The sequence below is a fragment of the Propithecus coquereli genome, unplaced genomic scaffold (assembly GCF_000956105.1).
Source record: "Propithecus coquereli isolate 6110/MARCELLA unplaced genomic scaffold, Pcoq_1.0 Scaffold95, whole genome shotgun sequence".
Taxonomy (NCBI): Eukaryota; Metazoa; Chordata; class Mammalia; order Primates; family Indriidae; genus Propithecus; species Propithecus coquereli.
In genome coordinates this window covers 4,042,288-4,063,016 of record NW_012155840.1, presented here as the reverse complement: position 1 = coordinate 4,063,016, position 20,729 = coordinate 4,042,288, and the positions used below count along the sequence as shown (strand labels likewise).

The 20,729-nt window shown below is 37.7% G+C and overlaps 1 protein-coding gene across 2 annotated transcripts in view; it reads left to right on the top strand.

The window, feature by feature from the left end:
- BNC2 (basonuclin 2) overlaps positions 1–20,729 on the top strand; it is a 403,512-nt gene that overhangs the window by 99,672 nt on the left and 283,111 nt on the right. The window contains exon 2 of one of the 2 annotated variants that reach the window (XM_012665016.1): positions 17,080–17,205. The exons of the other annotated variant lie outside the window; for it this stretch is intronic. Coding sequence (XP_012520470.1) covers positions 17,080–17,205 — 126 coding nt within the window. The remainder of the gene's footprint in view (positions 1–17,079; positions 17,206–20,729) is intronic. 2 annotated transcript variants of the gene reach the window in all.

Below are 20,729 nucleotides of genomic sequence, written 5' to 3'. Positions count from 1 at the left end.
TATGTAACGAAAGGGACTTTGCAGATGTCATTAAGGTTAAGGATCTTGAGATAGAGATTGGGTGATAATCCTGGATCTTCTGTCTAGACTCAATCTAATCACATTAAAAATTGAGAATCTTTTCTAGCTATGGTGACAGAGAGAGAGAGAGAGAGAGAGAGAGACAGAGACAGAGATGGCTATGGAAGAATGGTAAGAGAGATCCAACATTGCTAGTTTTGAAGGTGGAGCAAGGGGGCTGCAAGCCAAGGAATGCTGGTGGCCGATAGAAGCTGAAAAAGGCAAGGAAGCAGATTTTCCTTCAGAGCCCTTGAAAGAATAGTGGCCTTGCTGACATCTTGATTTTAGCCCAGTGAGACTTCTGACCAACATGACTGTAAGATGATAAATTCATATTGTTGTAAGCTACTAAATTAGTGGTAATTTGTTCTGGTAGCCATAGAAAACTCATACACCTTGCTATGTGTTTGTAATTTGTTGAATAAAATTGTTATTGAACTTTAAATACTATAAAGGAACAAAAGCTATTTGGTTACATATAAAATACTTAGTAATTTATAAGACTTCTTTATATATGGATTGGTACAATTAATTTTGCTGTTAAATAATAGTGAATTAAGTGTGGCCTTGCAACCATGATTTTTTTTTTTTAATCAAGAGTTCCAGTGCTACCATTGTACCAGGGATATATTAGGCATTCAATAATTGTTGGAAAAATGAATAAAGTTACATACTCAACATTTTCATTAGCCATTGTTGATAATGAGGTTTTGAGAAATGGGCTTGAGGAAATGTAGGAATATAACTGCTTGTGTCATCTGAAGAAGTGTTTCTCACATTTCTAATTCTGTTTCACATTTCTGTTTGCCACCTCTCAAGGAATTGCTCAAGAGGTTATTGGACTGAAATCCCAGGGAGTAACTTAGTTCATCTTGGCCTTAATAAGCTGGGCAGTAGTGGTAGCCAAAAAGCAGTGGTGAGGGGAGTTCTAAATCTTAAGATAATGGATTCCTATTTCATGAGTCTCAAAATGACAGGATTCAAGATGTTATACCATATAGCCAGAAATTTAAGATTACAGTAAATATATATAATAGGCAAACCTACATGCTTTTTAAATGGCTTTTAAGCTCCTTTTCTGTTTTGACTGGATAGTATGTTGGGACATTCAATCAGAAGTATTTATTGAATCTGTTTGTACTAGGCACTGGGGATAGAAGTTCAAAGAGCCCTACCATCACAGTGTTTACTGACCCATAAGAAAAATGGACATTACACAAGTAATTACAAGTGCTTAGAAGTAGTACAGAGTGCTCTAGGAATGGATAATATCTCTGTTCAGGCAAAGAAACCATCTCTGAAGGCAAGAGAAGGTTCAGGAATGAGGAAGGGAAAAGGAAGGGAAAAGGCTTTAAAGCAACGAGGGAAAATCTGTGACCACTTGAGAAGGTCAAAGGATAAAGCTGGTTAGGTTGGCAGAAATCAAATCTTATAAGGTCCTCTTAAATGATTTTGGAAACTCAGCTGGAATTTGGAGAATGGATTGGAAGGGAGAAAAATAGAATGCAGGAAGCTAAGGCAGGAGGCTGTTTCAATTGCTAAAAGATGATAGTATGCACTAGTGTGATAGCCAGAGGAATGGAGAGTAGATGGATCCAGAGATATTTAGGAGATAGAGTAGAAGGATTTAGAGGTGTCAGAGGGGCAGGTTTATTGAGGAAATAAAGATCCTGCCAACAAAAAGATATAATCCACATAGAAGAGAGAAAGAACACAATTTATTATTGAGTAGATATTAAAAGATTTTGCACATGTGTAAGCTCAAAAGTCACTACAGAGTTGGGGACAAAATCTCTCACAGTTTATACAGAAAAGCAGAAGAAAACGTATTAACTTCGCATCTCCTTGAGAGACAAAGGGCTGTCCCTTGTGACAGTCTTCTGTGCATCTCACGAGAGACACTTGAGCTAATCTCAGAGGTTCGTTTTTTACATACCTAGAGTTTGTCACATGACCTTGGTGCTATCTCTACATTGTAAGAGTTAGAGACTGGGCTTCATCCTAGAGAGATTTATCTCTGTTAAGGTTAGTGTAAGGACTGAAATTCACTATGTCTCTAAGGGAAATACCCTTAAAAAAAGTGAGGAAGAATAAAAATGGTCTTTTATAAATGGAGAAAATCATTTTCTAAGCCCTTAATGGCTGATGGGCCTACTTGCTGAGGTGGCAGTTCTGGAGAAGTAAATTTGAGGAGTAATAGGGTAGACACTTGTGAAGATGTCAGATTTGAAGTTTCTGTTAGACATTGCTCTGGAAATGACAGAAATGCTTTTGTAGCATAGAAGAGATCTAGGCCGAATACAGGGATTTGGTGGCCACCAACAGATGGTTGGTACCTAAAGTCTGGGAATAGACTGGGTTGCCTAGTGAGATGGAAGGGTGTGTAGAGAAGAAAGGAGGAGGTCAGGGGTGGGGAGGAGGTCATGTCTTTGTTTGTGTAATCATCTGAGTAAATTACCCTGAGTGGTTGGTACTGAAGTCATAATTGTAGCAATGGTCAACGTTTTCATCTTTTTATTATTTTTCCTGGATAATATAGCTGAAAATTTAGGTCACCCACTCTTGTACTCTAGACTCCTGCCTTTTTCCGTTAATAAGTGTGAGTTCAGAGGTGGTTTCTCCCCACCAGCTCCTCTCCTTTTGTTTGTCGATTGCACATTCTCTTCAGGCTCCCGGGTCTCTTCCTGACTGTTTCACACCCAGGCTCCCTCCCGACCCTCTCCTTTTGAGTCCATGTGTCCTCTCACACTGTCTTGCTCTCTCTTTTTGAGTTGCTTATTTGGAAATATTTTCAGATGTTTCCTCGTGTAACTTTTAGATGTTTATTCCCCTTCACAGAGTTAGAAATTCTTTCATTGGTTTATTTATTTGGTCTGGAATGTGTCAGGCTTTGAGGCCACAGCACAAATGCTTTGCTGTCCCTTGAGAGTGGGCAATATGTAGAGAATGGCTTTGTGGATTAGAAGTGGAGGTGAAGGGGGAAGTAGCTTCTTGGGGAAAAAATACCTGACTGCGGGGCCCAAGTACTTCTTGGGTAGATGCATTTAATGATTATCTTAGTGAAGCAGTTGCTGCATATTGGAAAAGGGACGGCTTTTTGCACCTATAACTGAAGGCAAACGGGAAAATGAAATACGGGTTGGGGGGAAGACCCTCCTATTTGTACTTGCAAAAAAATTTTGATCTGGGTTAAAACTGGGACTGTTTTTGCTCTTTATGATATTAGTTCGGTTTGCAAATTTGTTGGGTTAAGGGCAATTTTCCTTGAATCAGACTCATATATTGGAAATCTTGCTCTTTTTGAAAGAGGTAGAGGTTCTTACACAGAGACCCTTTTGCTAACTGTGGTTTGGCAAATAGAAAAACAGGTAGAAATGGCATTCGGGGACATCATTTAATGGTGACTGGTTACTATGAGCTAAAGATAAATACACACAAGAGTAGGCAGTGATGACTGGACAAAGATTTTTACCAACGTGCAGTGTGAAATATTTGGTAGACTAACCGTTTTAATGGGTTTATCTTAGACAGTTCTGTTGCGAAAGTGTTGGTTAATAACTCACCCTTCCCAAGAGGCAGAATCAGTAATCACAGGCTGTAAGCAGGCACTCCAGGGCTTGTCGCTTTGCTGGAGCTCCTCTTGGCTGGAGTCAGGAGCCCTGTTGGTTGTGACAGGAGTACCAAGTGTCTGCACTTTGACATATGGAGGCTTGGGAGAGCTAAATAAGGCAGGGACGTTTGGAGTCATTCATTTCAAGTGATAGCTAAAGTAATGGATTACTGTAACTACCCATCTGTTATACATCAAAAAGAATATAACTCTATATTTTTTAAAAGTTTATTTTGAAGTAGGGTAGAGTTCTATATGGAAGAGAAGGTGGTGGTAGAAAAATTGATTATTTTTTAGGAATATTTATGAAGCTTCAGAGAAGGGACAAAGTGGGCTTGCTGATTGATACCTGGAATATGTTTTTATTGTCTAGCAAAATATTGGATGCAGCTGTCCATGTAAGACTTACCTGATGGCAGTGTGATCCATAATGTTACAAACCCAAGTCCATTACCCGTTGCCATACGATTCATTTGATTCAATAGTGAACACAACTCCACTGTAGATTTAAGTACTATTTATGTGAATTTTATTTCCCTGTTTAGTCACTGAATCATATTGTAGTGTTGGCATGGTAAGTTTTGTAATTTGTTTTCCTGTGTGAAGAGTGCTTTTCTTCTACTAAATGTTCACTTCTGCATACTTTTTTTAGTTAGGCATTATGTCATTACAAAGATTTACAGTTATTTAATAATGATTTATTGTAGTAATTTATTCTGCCAGCTGTGGCACATTTTCAGTGGAATTTGTAAATCAAATTTATATAGAAATTTACCAGGACATACATTTCAGGATTTAATAAAATATACTCTTAAAATCTTTTTGAAGAGTGTAGTTTTATGTTAACACATTTGGAATTAAGCTTTACCTTAACAAGTGTTGTTAATGTTCAAACTCTGCTGTGTCTGTCTCACAACCATTGAAAAGAGGAGGCTATGAGATCTGTTAAAATAAAATACACAGTTTCAGGCTATCCACTTTGCTTTCAGACCATTAGTTTCATGTTGTATTTGACCTGGGGTGTTCACATAATAGTAAGGGACATGAGAACATCTTGACATTAGGCTCTGTGCAGTTCCATAAGTTTTAATCACTATTAAACTGTGCATCCAGAATCATAACTGAGACTGGACCGAGTACATTGTATTCATTTAGAAGTCCTAGGTGTCAGATTTTCTCCCCCTTTTTCAGAACCCACCGGCTACTAACCATGTGGAATACATTTAGCTTTGGCTAGGTTGTCAGCTCATATTCTTCCTGCAGTTTCTTTGTTATGTACAAATACAGCAGGTTGTATTTTCTTATCCTTTCTCTTTTTAAAAAAGATTGTTGAGATTTTGTTTAACTGATATGTGTTTAGAGAGGGGTAGAATCTAGGAAAAAAAAAAGAAAAATGCCAGATTCCTTTATAATTTGTATTTTTTTAAAAATCAGGCAATTTGAGAGAGACTCTAAAATGTGTGATTGCCAAGCAATTTTTAAAAAAATGACTTGTTCCTTGAAAGTGCATGAGGATTTTAATTCTAAGACTAAATTACTAATTCACAGCTTCAGTCCACTGGTTATTTTGGGTACACCTGCATGAAATGTCTCATTTGGCTTACTACTGCCCCCCAAACACAGTGACTTCATTGATCAGTTGTTTTAAGATTGTGAAAATATAAAAAAAAAGAAAAAAAGATTGTGAAAATATAGTCTAAATGTGCCTTGAATTTGAAGTTTCAGGTGATACTTAATTATATTTAAAGCAGTAGACTTTGGACTATCTAAGATGAAAGTGAAAGCATTTGAAAATATTGCAGCCTCCAATTTTTCATAGTAGTTTGTTTATCATGTTTAGGTACTAACAAAACAGAATGTAACAAAAACAAAAAGAGCCAATACAACTTACCATCTGAAATGTAAATCCTCCCCATTTAGCTTCTTTTGCGGGGAGAGGCTGGGGGCACAAAATGTGACAAAGTGAACAGTTTGTCATCTGTTCTCTTATTTCTTAAAAGATGTAATTTTTAAAAATATTCATAGAAACATCACACAGCAGTTAATTTTGTCTTTAGGAATTCAAGTTACAGTACATTAAAAACCGGATCTTTATTAAAATAATTTTAAGAATCATTAAAAAAATACATAGTATTGTGCACCTTAATTGAGTTAATATTTCTAGAAAAACTGTTACAACTTTTTATATGATTTGTGACTCTTCATAGTGTTTGATATTTATTTACTTTTCAGAAAAATAAATCTGCATCGCAAGGGAAATTGGGAGATAGGGAGACTTCTTGAAAGGGAACAGAGATGGAGTTTTCTTGAGAGAGTTCATTGCTGATCTCTTAGATATGGAACCATGTTTTCCTTGAAAACATTTAGCGCTTGTATGCTAAAGAGATCATGGAGAAAGATTGAGCTCTTTATTTTATATTTTTTCATCTAGTATACAAGTGCTCACAATATACTAGGTATTGTTAACAAGTTTAAATGCAATAGGAGAGTATATTTTGGAAGTAAAATTTCACAGTGTTGGACTTAGTTTAGACCTTAGCAACGTTTTCAGTTTTTTCTTTGGGCTTACCTGGAAAAGCTTTCAAAATCATACCACCCTGGAACTTTGAAAAATAGTCATAGTTCAAGGATGACAGAGAGGTTTCATCTTTGGGAGAATTTTGACTGACTGGTGATGAATGCTTTGAGAAGCTGAGGTGGGTCAGAAGAAAGAAAAAGTTACATGCTCAATTGGCAATGCCTGCCATTGCTGCTCAGGAAGCAGTCAATGGAAGCATCCCTTGAATTTATCTCCCTAGCATAGAAACTCCTGAGTTATTATAATCATTCATTTATTCAGCCTGTGTTCATTCATTCAGCCAAATTTCTTGAACACTCCTGAATACGAGTCAGCATGCCAAACAGGGTTAAGATTATAGATGTAAAACAGACGTGAATTTGCTTCCAAGCCTTGAGGAGTACAAGGCTTAATTATTCATTAACAAAAACATGAAATGGATGACAGCAGTTTTGTGGAGAATGTGTTATGGTCTAATTCAGAGATACTGAGTGTGAAGCCTAAGTAAGAATAATATTCAGTTGCAGAAATCTGGCAGATTCTAGAGCTTGAGAGATCACTCGTACTTGCTGATGGGGTATGCCAGGCATTCTGGAGGGATGCCCATTCCCATCTGACACGGATAGATTATCCCCTTGACTATGTATAACATCTCTGTATTGCAAGGCAAAAGTAGTAGGTGTTGTAAGGGGAAATGGCACTACTAGCTTAGAGGCAAGTAATGAAGCTGTGTGCTGTTGGATGAGATGCCAGTGAGTAGTAAGTGGTAGAGGGGGAAATGGCACTACTAGCTTAGAGGCAAGTAATGAAGCCGTGTGCTGTTGGATGAGATGCCAGTGAGTAGTAAGTGGTAGAGAATTGAGGGAAAGGATTAATTTTAGTGTTTAGCTACTTTTTAATTTGAGAAAAAATTTTTATTTTATTTTATTTTATTTTTTTTTTTGAGACAGAGTCTCACTCTGTTGCCCAGGCTAGAGTGCCGTGGCAACAGCCTAGCTCACAGCAACCTCAAACTCCTGGGCTCAAGCGATCCTACTGCCTCAGCCTCCCGAGTAGCTGGTACTATAGGCATGTGCCACCATGCCCGGCTAATTTTTTCTATATATATATTTTTAGTTGTCCAGATAATTTCTTTCTATTTTTAGTAGAGACGGGGTCTCGCTCTTGCTCAGGCTGGTCTCGAACTCCTGATCTTGAGCGATCCACCCGCCTCGGCCTCCCAGAGTGCTAGGATTACAGGCATGAGCCACCGTGCCTGGCCGAGAAGAAATTTTTAGGTACAAATATTTTAATTGTATAGTACACGCATTGATACATATATACATATAAAAATATCAAATTATATATATATATAATGCATACAATTAAGTGTTAGTCTTAGAAGATCTCTCCTCCACCATCTTTACTAACTTCTTTTCCCTCAAAGCTAAAATTCATGTAGGCATCAGTTCTTGTTGATTGTTTAAAAAACAAAACAAATCTCTGAATTTTTAATTTGTTTCTCATAGCTACCTAGTTTAGATCCTCATGTTCTGTGATGGGCTGCCAATTTTCTGTTAGTGTCTACTGTAGTTTCAAGTCTTTGGATACTTTCAGTGTAGACACAGAAAACCCACAAACTTTCTTGCTCTTGGAGCTTACATATTACAGGGGAATGTTTGAATACAAAACAAATCCTCTAATTTAATACTTCTGCCTTAGGTGTTTTTGTTTACTGATAGATCCTGCACACTGTTCCTAGATGGAACATAACTTCCATTATTTTACTTTTCTGTTCAGAATCATAAAGTCTGTATTTCATGGCCTCTATGATGTGCCTTTTTCTAATCTCATATCTTATTAATTAATATCGTTCACCTACCCAAGGAACAGCGCTTAACACTTACTTTATTCATGTTTCCTCCCCCATTTGGAATGCTCTCTTCTCTTTGCCTTTTGATATTCTCCTTAGCCCAAGAAATTCAGCTCATATTTCTCTTTTGATTAAATTACTTAAGCTTCTGGAAGTATTGAAGCTTGTAACACATGTACTGACTTGTGGCACTTCTGTTTTAGTAAGAGAGAGCAGTTATTTACATCTTTTATTTAACTTGTGTATTTATGTGTAGTCTTTCCAACTATACTGCCAATCAGGTGAAATTAGAGGAACTTGTCTTAAGTATAACACTCGGTTAATATGAGCACAGGTGGGAGCCAGGCAGGGACAGTGCTTTTAAGCATTCTGGAGAGAAGCAAGAAAGCTTCCAAGCTTAGACACCGAACTTGTAAGATAGTCATTTCCCTATATTTTGCTTAGAACTTGAAAATTTCTTTTGGTTGTCAGGGCACCATCATATATTAAATTTGTTTTGTTTTATTAATTGCTGATAACATACACATAGCTTACACAGAGAAAACAAATTTCCCTCTTTAGAGGCAATTTCTGTTTACCAGAGTTTTTTTTTTTTCTGTTTACCAGATTCTTAAAGGTATTTTGAGAAATAGCTTAGCCAAAATACAGAACTATTTATTACCTTCTCCCAGTTTTTCTTTTCTTCTTTTCTTTTCTCTTTTTTTAAAACATAAATGGTAGTACACCATATTTACTGTTCTAGATCTTTTGCTCATTTATTTCTTATTAGTTTTCTCATTCTTCTTAAAGACTAATATTCCTTTGGAAAGGCTCATTATAAAATAAAACAGCAAATTCTAAAAGTGAGAAGAAGGCAAACATTAGATATACAATAACTAAATACAACTAACTACAAATGGATAAAATGGTAGAATAATAATATCCAGAAAGATATAACGGCCAGGCACGGTGGCTCACGCCTGTAATCTTAACACTCTGGGAGGCCGAGGCGGGAGGATCGCTTGAGCTCAGGAGTTCCAGACCAGCCTGAGCAAGAGCAAGACCCCGTCTCTACTAAAAATAGAAAAATTAGCCAGGCATTCTGGCGTACATGCCTGTAGTCCCAGCTACTTGGGAGGCTGAGGCAGGAGGATGGCTTGAGCCCAGGAGTTTAAGGTTGCTGTGAGCTAGGCTCACGCCACGGCACTCTACTAAGGGCAACAGAGGGAGACTCTGTCTCAAAAAAATAACAGAAAGAAAGAAAGAAAGATATATCCTGTTTAAAAAAATAGGGTGATATGCATCACCTTTTAAGAAAATTCTTGTCTAAAATAGCAGAAACCTGAAAAGGCAATGCAGGATATCGGGATGAGCACATATTTTGAAATCAGACCAACTTGGTCTTGAATTCCCACTTTGACATTTTATTAATAATATAAGATTTTGGCCAACTGACTTAACTCTCTTAGCTTCTATTTCCTTATGGTAAAATGAGAATAATAATACCTATCTCATAGGACCTGTGAAAAACAAATGAAAAAATATTTTATATTTTGTCCAGTACCTGGCACATAACAATTGTATCTCTTATAAAACTTATCACAATGCCTTGTATTATATATAGTAGGAAACCCAAACTTACACATAGATTTATTTTCTTTAACTCTTAAGACTCTGGCCGGGCGTGGTGGCTCACGCCTGTAATCCTAACACTCTGGGAGGCCAAGGCGGGCGGATTGTTTGAGCTCAGGAGCCCAGCGTCAGCAAGGGTGAGACCCCGTCTCTACTAAAATAAATAGAAAGAAATTATCTGGACAACTAAAAAAATATATATAGAAAAAATTAGCTGGGTATGGTGGCGCATGCCTGTAGTCTCAGCTACTCGGGAGGCTGAGGCAGTAGGATCCCTTGAGCTCAGGAGTTTGAGGTTGCTGTGAGCTAGGCCGACGCCACAGCACTCACTCTAGCCAGGGCAACAGAGTGAGACTCTGTCTCAAAAAAAAAAAAAAAAAAAAAAGAATCTGGCTTGATTTTCTTCATACTTTTCACCAAAATCCTCAAATCTTTAGAAAGGAGTACAAGGATGCATACTTGGTCACATGTACCATGTGAAGATGATGACCAATTTGGCCAAATGTCAGTATCTCAACCAGTGATTATGCTTATAAAAGTTTAATAATCAATAGCTTCATGATACATTTTCTATTTTTCATTGTGTGATGTTTTTGTATATTTAAAAAATCAAAAGAATTTCAGATGTTTTAGCATCTTCTATTTAGAAAGTATAATTCTTCTTCCATTTAATGGATTTTTAAAAAATTCTAAAAAAGCTTTTAAAAAGTTTAATAACTGGTTCATGGGTTAAATGTGGAGAACTCTGATGCTCATTGCTATAGCATAAGATATATAGCATATAGATATAAGTACCCCCAACATAGCCCATTTTAGGTTTCCAGTATGAAGTCAACTGGCTTGTAAAATTCCTGAAAATTTAATAGTTGATGCTGGCATACGACTGAATTCTCAACCCTTCAGACAACTGCTTTGAACTCTGGTGTAAAAGCAATTTGGGAAATCCAAGCCCTGAAAAATGGTCCAGTCTCTGCCACCAGCTGATTTTTTGACTTTTCCTGAGTTTCTTTGATTGTATAGTAAAGCAGTTAGATCAGTTTTCTAAAATTGCTTTGGACTGCATTATAATTCCATGTAGATGTCTGCATCTGCAGCATAGATATCTCAGGCTGCTGAGGCTAAGGGGCCCAAGCTTTCTATTTCTTGTCCCTTATATACAGTATTAATGTCTTTTTAAAAAAGATCTCTACTGGTTAAAAGCAAATATATTTGAGAATCACTGTTACTGAAATAGCTGTCACAAAGCCCATCTCTGTAATTGTAACAGAGCCTCTGATATAGTCATGGATAATGGATTTACTCATTCTTTATATATATTACCAACAATATAGGGTTTAGGAAAGTGAAAAAGGGGACATTTCAGTGTTGTTTTCATCAGAGGAAGGCATAATAGAAAACATTTTTGGTATTTGATATTTTATTTAAATGAGACTTTCATTTATGTGTGAATGAATTCTCCATATATGCCACGTTAATACAGAGTGACTTAAAGGCCATGGGTCACAAACTCAGATGGCTATAGTCGCCAGCAAGTAAAGGAATTGAGGGAAACAGCTGAGGTATAAAACAACAGAGAGTAGTGGAGGCTCTGCCCATATGAGTGTGCATGCTGAAGAGAGTAGCTTCTACTCCATCCCAGCTGATTTTTGTCATGAAGGAATATAGATTTCTCTTGCCCTATCATTAGTTTCTTGACACCTCACCTTTGCCTCTCCCTCCCCACCCCTCCGCAGCTGGAAATCCATATTTTAATTTAAAATTTCTGGAGTTTTACATGTTGGCCATTAATTAAACACACATGCACACTCATACACTCTCACTTAGAGAGCCAAGCAAAACACATCTGAAGCCAAACTTGACCTGTGGGCTTCTACTTTGAAATCTCATATACATATGCAGCAGCTAATATTTATTGAGTGCTTATGTGGTAGGCACTCTTTTAAACCTTCTGCACTGATCAAGATATTGAATCTTCACAACAATTCTGTGAACTAGTACTATTATTTCCATTTTAGAGATAAAGAATTTTGGCTAAGTAACTTGCCAAAGTCATAGGATTAGTAAGCTTCTGCAGGTATTGAAACCCAAGTAATCAGTGTAGAACTTTGGCACTTAACCCCTGGTCAGAATTGACTCCTTGGGTGTATCTCTTCTATGTATTCTATAATCACACAAAACATAAATAACTGAATATAAAGAATGGATAGAGATTATTATCTAATACTAGCTTATTAGTGTTCAGTAATACAGTTTTGTATATATGTGGGCTTGATATGATGAAGCACTGGAATACTTGTGCTTTCACACTTTATGAGATTTTTCTGATAAAGCTCCCTGAGACCAGTGTAAAAGTTTCACAGGGAGTTTATATTTCTCTTTGCTCAAACTAGACATCCTGAGCTTTGGGGCCAACATTGTCTGTTTCCAAGGGCAAAAGTTCCCTTTCTTCTTGTTGCCATATTTAAACCCCACCCATGGAAATGCTCCAAGTCCTGAGTGATGATCACTTCCTCTGGGCAAGGGTATGAAGAATGAAAGTAAATCTAGCAGGAGGAGTAAATCCCAAAAGACAGAGATAAGTACTTGAGGTCAGAGACTGCATCTTTTATAGTTTGTCTACATACCAAACTCATTAATATGAATAATCATCTTAGCAGTAGTGGTCGTAGTAGCAGAAGTAATATAAGAAACTAGTCCTCTCCTAAGTTTTTACATCAGTTTTCATTATTTCCAGGATTTGGGAGGTCTTTTTGAGAAAGTGATGTGAAATCAAGTCTCTCTCATGTTTCTCCTTTATTTCCCACTTCTTTTTCCTACCCACATAAAATATTTTTTTCAACCTTAAAAATTTCAGCTTATAGGAGTAAAACTACAGGACACTAGGAAGAAAAATGAAAACGGTGTGAAGAAAATCTCTATATTTATCAATTTAGGTTTTCCCCCTGGGGAATTTTGGAACCCCCTTTGATACTATAAACCTCTTTATGGTTTATTCACTTGGTGTGGAATGGGATAGAAAAAAAGAGCCAGTCCATCTGGCAATATTCTTTTCAATACTCTATACCCATCATGTGAATGGAACGAACCCAAAACTTTCATTTTCAGAACTGTATCTCAGCCCCTGGCTCCTGAAGAAAACCAGTGTGGTTCAGATGTGGGATGGGAAGAGTGGTTTGCATTGGCATCAGCCTTGCGGGTGCTTTGGGGCTGGAGCACACACAGCTGTGGGTTACAGATGCTTGCTCTCCGGTATTAATGTGGCCAACATGTGAAACCATGGCACCCACAATACTACACAAAGGTCCACGCCTCTGATAGTTTGACAAATAACTCCTAGCTGAAGAAATTTCTTCCTGAAGGGCTGTAATACATTCTAGAACAGAAGGTCCTCTTTCAGAGGGCAAAGAGATGCCTGATGATGTTGGATGGAGCATCAGGGACTGTCTCATAAGGTGTCTACAGGCTTGGGAGCTTAAACCAAAAATAGATAAAAATGCTGCTTTAAACCTTAGATTCATAAATTCCAAATTTTATGCTGTGCATGTAGCAGAAAGCTTGTACACTCAAGTCATTGTGTTGTTGCTTTGGAGATGTCAAGTGCAAATTATTAGTGGTGGTTGTCATCTGGCCTGACTCAGGGTGTTTTAGAAATGTTTCCACCAATTTTTATTTCCCTGAGCTGTCCCCAAGGGTGGTAGGACCAGGGGAATCTGTACACAAGAGAAAGAAAATGAGCATGGGCTTGGTTGAGTGGTGCTTTCTTTGTAAGTTTAATAACCACGACTCTTTTCAGGATGTAAAAATTTTTGTCCCTTTTCACTCATGAGGCCTGTGCTTCCTTCTACCAAACAGTACAATTGAGGGAGCTGGGATATTTCTATCCCCCATTTAGTTAGTGAGAGTTTTCTCATTCAGGTACAAGCCAGTGAAATAGTAGCTTATAAGTATCCAGAAGTTAGTTTATTGACTCTTATTGCACTTCTGAGCACCTAATAAATAATTTATTAGTCTGATGGATATGTGGCTACCTAACTATGGGGCATGAAATATGCACTGTTTTTCTAATACACTGTAGAGAGACCTGTTTATAAAGTATTTAGTATTGGTTTTATAATGCACTGTTGACAACAGGAGACCACGAAGCTCAAAGATCAATCTCACTTTGGCCCACAGTATTAATGCTGCTTTATAAGGCTCTATGACAGGTCACTTAGAAAGTGGTCCTTACATAAAGGACTCTCTTTGAAAGGTGCACATAAAGGACTGTGTTTGGAAGGTGGGCTGTAGGTGCTGCCGGCACAGTGGAGGAATGTCTTTGTCCACGTTCCTGAGGTGACTCTTTGGTGATTGCTGATGTTGGCCAGGTGATGGAACCCATCATTTCCCTGTTCTCTGGACTAAAAGTACCAAGTTCTGCTAATGCAGCCCCTGCTAACTGGGCAGAGAATTGGTGTGACTTTAGACCACAATTCAGTTCTAGAGACAGGAATCAGGCAACAGGGAGAGGATCTTGGCTCTCTTCAGCTTTGTCTCATGTTTGTTAATGAAGTTATGTTCTTCCACATTTCCTACTATGTCATTCAAATCACATATGTGACATAGCATAAAGTATTTTGATTTTTGTTTGCTTTGGGGAATTTCCTTAGCCAGGAATAAATTCATAGATATTTAAAAAACTCTACGTAATAAGCACTTAGAATTGGGGCACTCCTAAATAAAAATGAAATAATTTCATCTAAAATAAATTCTCAGTGTTTTATTTTATTTATAAGAACTACATACTATGGGAATGCCATATAATGGCAATGATTTACAACATACTGTCGCCTATTAGGGTGTATGTTTTGGAGGAAGGCATTTTTCTCCTTTTATTAAGAACTCTCTTGCTGGTTCTAAGTATTTCACTTCCCAAACTGGGAACTCTGAACTACATTTTTTGAATCCAGTTGGCTTGCTTGTTATTTCTCATGCTTTTTCAGAAACCAAGGCTGTGTTCTTTCTGCTATTTGCTGTTTCTTTTATTCATTTCTCATTCATTCAGAGTTTCATTTTACCCTCTCCAATCCAACCAAACCTTTTCTACTCTCTAGTGGTCCTTGATTTCTTCCTATCTTGTCGCCCTTAGCTGGTAGCCTAGTCTTTCACTTTTCTAAGATGATCATTTCTTTTGTGCAGCCATCATTTATTGAGCACTCTGTTAGGCCATGGATTACCAAAGATAAACTCTGTCCCTTTTAACAAGTGCACAGTTTAGTGGGGGAGATTGGTAGTAAATTGGCTTTCTAACATCAGCGCTCTTAATATATGTCTTTCTTAACCATAGAATTTTTCTATATCTCTTACCTTGGGGGCACCCTTTTCATTTGTGCTCTTGATCACATTCTCTCCTAGGACCCTTTTATATCATATCCCCTTTGGCTTAGATCTTCAATATCTTTTTCTCTGCTGGCTTCGTCCCCTTTGCCTATGATAGTCTCATTTTTCCTGTAATGAAAAACAAACTGTCAACTCATGAACACAGCTTCTCCTAGGCCCTGCTAACTTTTCAAACCACCTTTCCCTTACTTATTTTCTTTGCAAAATTTCTCCAAAGAATGTTTTATCTTTCTACCTCTTTGTCTTTATAATTTGCTTACTTTGAGGAATATGGATTTTATATACCTAGCAGTCTACCAAGACATCTCTCTTATGACACAAGGTATAATTATAAAATATTTCAGTCACAAATATATATGAACAATGGTAGATTGAACACCTATTTACCCAAGCTTAAGAACTAATAATGTATAAATACATCTGAAGCCCTGGGTTATCACTTAAATTTATTTTTTTATTTTCTTATTTTTTAGAGATGGCGTCTTGCTCTGTTGCCCAGGCTGGGGTATAGAGGCACAATTATTGCTCATTGCAACCTCAAACTCCTGAGCTCAAGCAATCCTCCTGCCTCAGTCTCCTGAGTAGTTGGGACTACAGGTGCATGTGATCATAGCCAGCTAGTTTTTAAAAAATTTTTCTAGAGACTGAGTCTCGCGATGTTGCCCTGGCTCGTCTTGAACTCCTGGCCTCAAGCAATCCTCCTGCCTCAGCCTCCTGAGTCACTGAGATTACAGGTGTGAACCACCACACCTAGCTTCGATCACTTAAATTATGTTGTTTCATTGACCTGCTCCCCTCCCATCTTCAAACATTATTCTGATTTTGGTATTCATCATTCCTGTGCACTTTTTTGTTGTTCTTACTGTATTACTACTACTTACTACTACATTTGGTTTTACTATAATCTAAATGTAGTATTGTTTTTTAAAACATTTGAAACTCTTAACTATCTTACCTCCTGTAAACTCTTTCTTCCTTTGTCTTTTAGATCATTGGACAATCACAATGCTTCTGTTAATGCTACTTTTCCTGTCTTGTCCCTCAATAACCATTGATACCTGCTGAGATGCTCTCCTTGGCCACCTTGTTTTACCTCTTGTGTCTGTGTAGATGGCTCTCAGATTTGGACTCTTTACTTTTGTCTTTTCACATTTCAGTCCATCTGTCATACTGTTGCCAGATGAATCTTCTTAGAGTATAATAAGGATCATACCTTGCTGCTCTAGAGAAGCTTTCCATAGTTTTTGCTATTGGTGGATAACAGGATAAATAGCAGCTCTTTATAATGGACTATAGGGCCCTTACGGTTATAATAATTCCATTGACCATTCCATCCTTTCATTTGTTGTTGCTCTACACAAGTCTCATGTTCTGGTCAAGCTGGATTACTTCTCTAGTTATATTATGGGTTTTCAGTGCCAGAGCAAAGGCTGCCTTTGCTTAGAAGCTTTCTTGTACCATACTGGCTGGAAGGGATCTCTTTTTCTAAGTCATATGGAATTCTGCTGCTGCTGCTGCTTTTATCACGTTCTGTTTTTATTAAGGTTGTTTTTGTTCATGGCTTATCTCTTGTACTAGATTGTAAACTTCTTGTGAGCAAGGAGTATGTCTTAACTTTTGTGTTCCCCACAGCTTCTTGTACTTGGCAAGGTGAGGGCTGCGATCAATATTCCCTAACAGTGGTTAAAAATGCTGAATTTAAGATGACTTTCTATATAATAAATGAAAGAAGATAGAGTAAGAATTTGAGCTAGTCCAAAAGCGTATCCACTGTCAATTAGCGTATTATTCAGTGGTTCCCACTTTGTTACTTCTCACCAGGGTTTGTTTAACTGTTGGCTGCCATCACCCTTAGAAACTATTAACCCTTAAAAAAAAAAAAAAAGCATTTGGGTGGTCAGAGGAGTATGTTACATTTGCAATTTCTTAAAAACTCTTTTTTGATGTGCTCACTGCTTATAAGTAATACTGTCTGCAGGGTATATGTAATTTCCCCTCCCAGTCTTTCAGGAGGCACACTTTGTGCCCACCCCACCTCCACGTAGCCTTGATTATAAGTCAGAGGACAGGCTTAGTGAGAAAGACTGGCAAGCACATTTCAAGGCTCCAGGTTGCAGAATTGATACATGTCAAGTTGAGGTATGTTGTTCTCCATTTAAGTCACTTGGAATGCTCATATACTTTTACTGCCCAGTTAAGATCTCTCCCACCTGATTCTTTCTCCTACCCTTTTACTCTCTTCGACAGTCACCCTCATTCTATGATACTCAGATATTTACTTCCTAACACTTCTTGCCTCTAAAGAAATTGCTACAAACAGATTTAGTGGCGGTTATTTGAATTTTTTTTTTTTTTTTTTTTTAAAGAGACAGGGTCTTCTCTCTTTACCAGACTGGCATACAGTGGTGTGATCACACCTCAGTGCAGCCTCAAACTCCTGGCCTCAAGTGATCCTCCCAACTCAGCCTCCTGAATAGCTAGGACTACAAGCACGCCACCACACCTAGCTAATTTTCTGTAAGAGGTAGAGTCTGGTTATGTTACCCAGGCTGGTCTCAAACTCCTGGCCTCAAGCAATTCGCCTACCTCAGTGTCCCAAAGTGCTGAGATTACAAGGTTGAGCCACCGTACCCTATTTGAGTGATTTTTGAATGTGATAAAGAATCTACCTTGGTCGGGCGCAGTGGCTCACACCTGTAATCCTAGCACTCTGGGAGGCCAAGGCGGGAGGACTGTTTGAGCTCAGGAGTTTGAGACCAGCCTGAGCAAGAGCAAGATCCCGTCTCTACTAAAAATAGAAAGAAATTAGCCAAACAACTAAAAATAGAAAAAATTAGCCGGCATGGTGGCTTGTGAAGGCTGAGGCAGGAGGATCACTTGAGCCCAGGAGTTTGAGGTTGCTCTGAGCGAGGCTGATGCCAAAGCACTCTAGCCCAGGCAAGAGAGTGAGACTCTGTCTCAAAGAAAAAAAAAAAGAATCTGCTTTATTTTGACTTTTCTCTTCCCCCATCCCCTTAGTTTTCTTCTCCTTTATCTTTTTTCTTTCACATAGTTCTATAGCTAGTTCTAGAGCTAGTTTATTATTACCACTATTGTAGTAGTAGTACCATTAGTATCAGTAGTAGTGAACTTCTAGAATTGAAGTTTAACATACATACAGAAGAGTGTACAGAACATAAGCTTACAGCCTGATGAATTTTTACAAAGTGAACATAACTAGGACTGTCAACTAGATGGAGATACACAACATTCCCTGTACCTCAAAAACTTCCTATGCCCTCTTCCCAGTCACTATTCTCCACCAAAGGTAATCATTATGCAGACCTCCTAAGCCACTTGTCAAGTCTTCCTATTTTTAACTTGCTGTTGATAGGTTTCTGCATCTTCTGGATTTATTAATTTTGAAAACAATCTCTAAATTCATCCACATTTGCTTTGTCTCAGCATTTTCTCATTTAAATATGTATGTATATAAAATACTATCTGGTTTTATGAAGATTTTTGAAACTTTAAGTATACTGTTAATTCACTTTTTAAATTTATTTTTTTAGGTTTATGATTAGCATATAAGGCAGTATCATCTTTTGTGTTGTTTTTTTCTATCACTCTAAAGGCAGCATTGAATTTTCAGATAATTTTGTAAGGTATTGAGCCCTTCCTTACAACACGATTTTCTTGGGTGTCTGTGAATCTCTATCTTCTTTTCTGACAGCAATTTAAACTATTATTATGACATCTTTACTGAAGCTACAAGCTTCTCAATCCATAGACTCTAGAAGCAAGTAAATAAATTAATGTTATTTTTATAATCCTTACAACTTTTCATGGTCATATGAAAGCAATTACACATTGTATTCCCCGACGCCGCCCCACCCCCCCTGTCGCCCCAGCCTGGTTTTTTATATTCATTTAAGGAAAGAGATCACTGGTTCTTTTCTTCCACAAGATTTTCTCAGAAAACATTGACTATATGTTATGGTAGAAGTAAGCCACTGCCACTGTCTGCACCTGAGAGAATATCAATAAAGTTACTTTTCTATTTTTAAACCAATACAAGGTAGGTAGAGTGATCCTTTTGTAGGCACACAAGCACCACATGTACTCACCATCAAATTGGTATCAACACTTAAGTGTACATATAGTAGTAAAATTCATCGGGTGTCAGGCAGGTGTCAGGAGGGGGAGGAGGAGATGGGTATATTCACACCTAATGCGTGCGGTGCGCACCGTCTAGCGGATGGACACACTTGAAGCTCTGACTTGGCTGGGGCAAAGGTAATATATGTAACCTAAACATTTGTAACCCTGTAATACGCTGAAATTAGAAAAAAAAGGTTCACACTGACCTCAGATGCTTTTGTATCTGCAAATATCTTGATTCTAAGGATTCATTGTTTCCCTGTAGTTTCGTAAAGTACCTCATCTACCATACCCTACCAAAACCTTTTTACTTCCTAATTTTTTTATGATTATCAAAGGATTATGGCATTTAGGTATTTCCTTGATGTATTTTTATGAAACTGAGCCCCTGATTAGGCTGTCGGCAAATGCTGCAGCAACATTGATTATTTTAGTAGGTACAGACACAAGTGTCATCCAGAGCAGTTTCTCCCTTTTGCTGCAGAGGGTGAAACTTTTAGGTAGTATTTAGTTATGGGGGATGTTCATGCCACCGTTTAAAGTGCTTTAAACATGTATCCTATTCAAACCTTATATTAGGAGGTCTGTTCTACCCCCTTTTCCCTTGTCCACACAACACATAATGATGTCTTCAGTATGCAAGCTTTCTCCCTCAGCGTAGGTGATTGATTTTGTGGGGAGAGGGTATAGTAGTTATTATTATTTTTTGTCATGTGCTCTGATGTGGTGTTCCTGTGAGTAAACATCACAACATTTAGTACCCACAATACTTTGGCAAAAAATAAACTAACCAAAAACTGAAGGCCTGCCTGCATGTCTTTCTTATTTACAACTTGGACCATAATCTTGTCCCCTGAAATCTTCAGGCTGTTCTGGCTGAGGCTTCTCTATGTTGAAATGCCCATCAGCAAAGACTGCCAGAACCATTTAGAGAAGGTGTAGTTAGTTGTAAATACAAAGTAACATGTACAAGTCTAACATAGAGATGACAACATAATTTTTTTCTTCCCCCATTTGAATCTGTAAAGATCGGTAAGTGCATTTTGAATTAGTTACTCCATGAGCTATTAACCCAATCAGGTCTGAGGTTTTTAAGAGAATAAGCAATAGATGTCTCCAAAAAGGAAGACTTGTAGAAGAATATGGGTGCATAGTTCAATTCGTTCATAAATAGGCACTAGGTTAGATTCAGTAGTTGGCATGCAACCATCAATTTTTTAATCTGAATTAAAGGCTGCTACTTTTAGGTTTGGCTAGAAGCTAGATCATCTAATAAATTGAAACAAGAAAGACAACTGTTAACTAAGAAAGTAAAATTTTCCACGTTTCTTAAAATTTAAATATAGGGATACAACTAGTATATTCCAAAAGTTTTCATGATCAGACTTTACTGCTGTGGAACACTTGGCTGTTGAAAGAGGGATGTTTCATCCCTTACAAGGATGGTAATGGAAAGAAATTAGGAGCCAGTTGGAGAGCACAAGGGTTTAGGTGTAAATGATAGGTGAATCTTAATTGTGAAG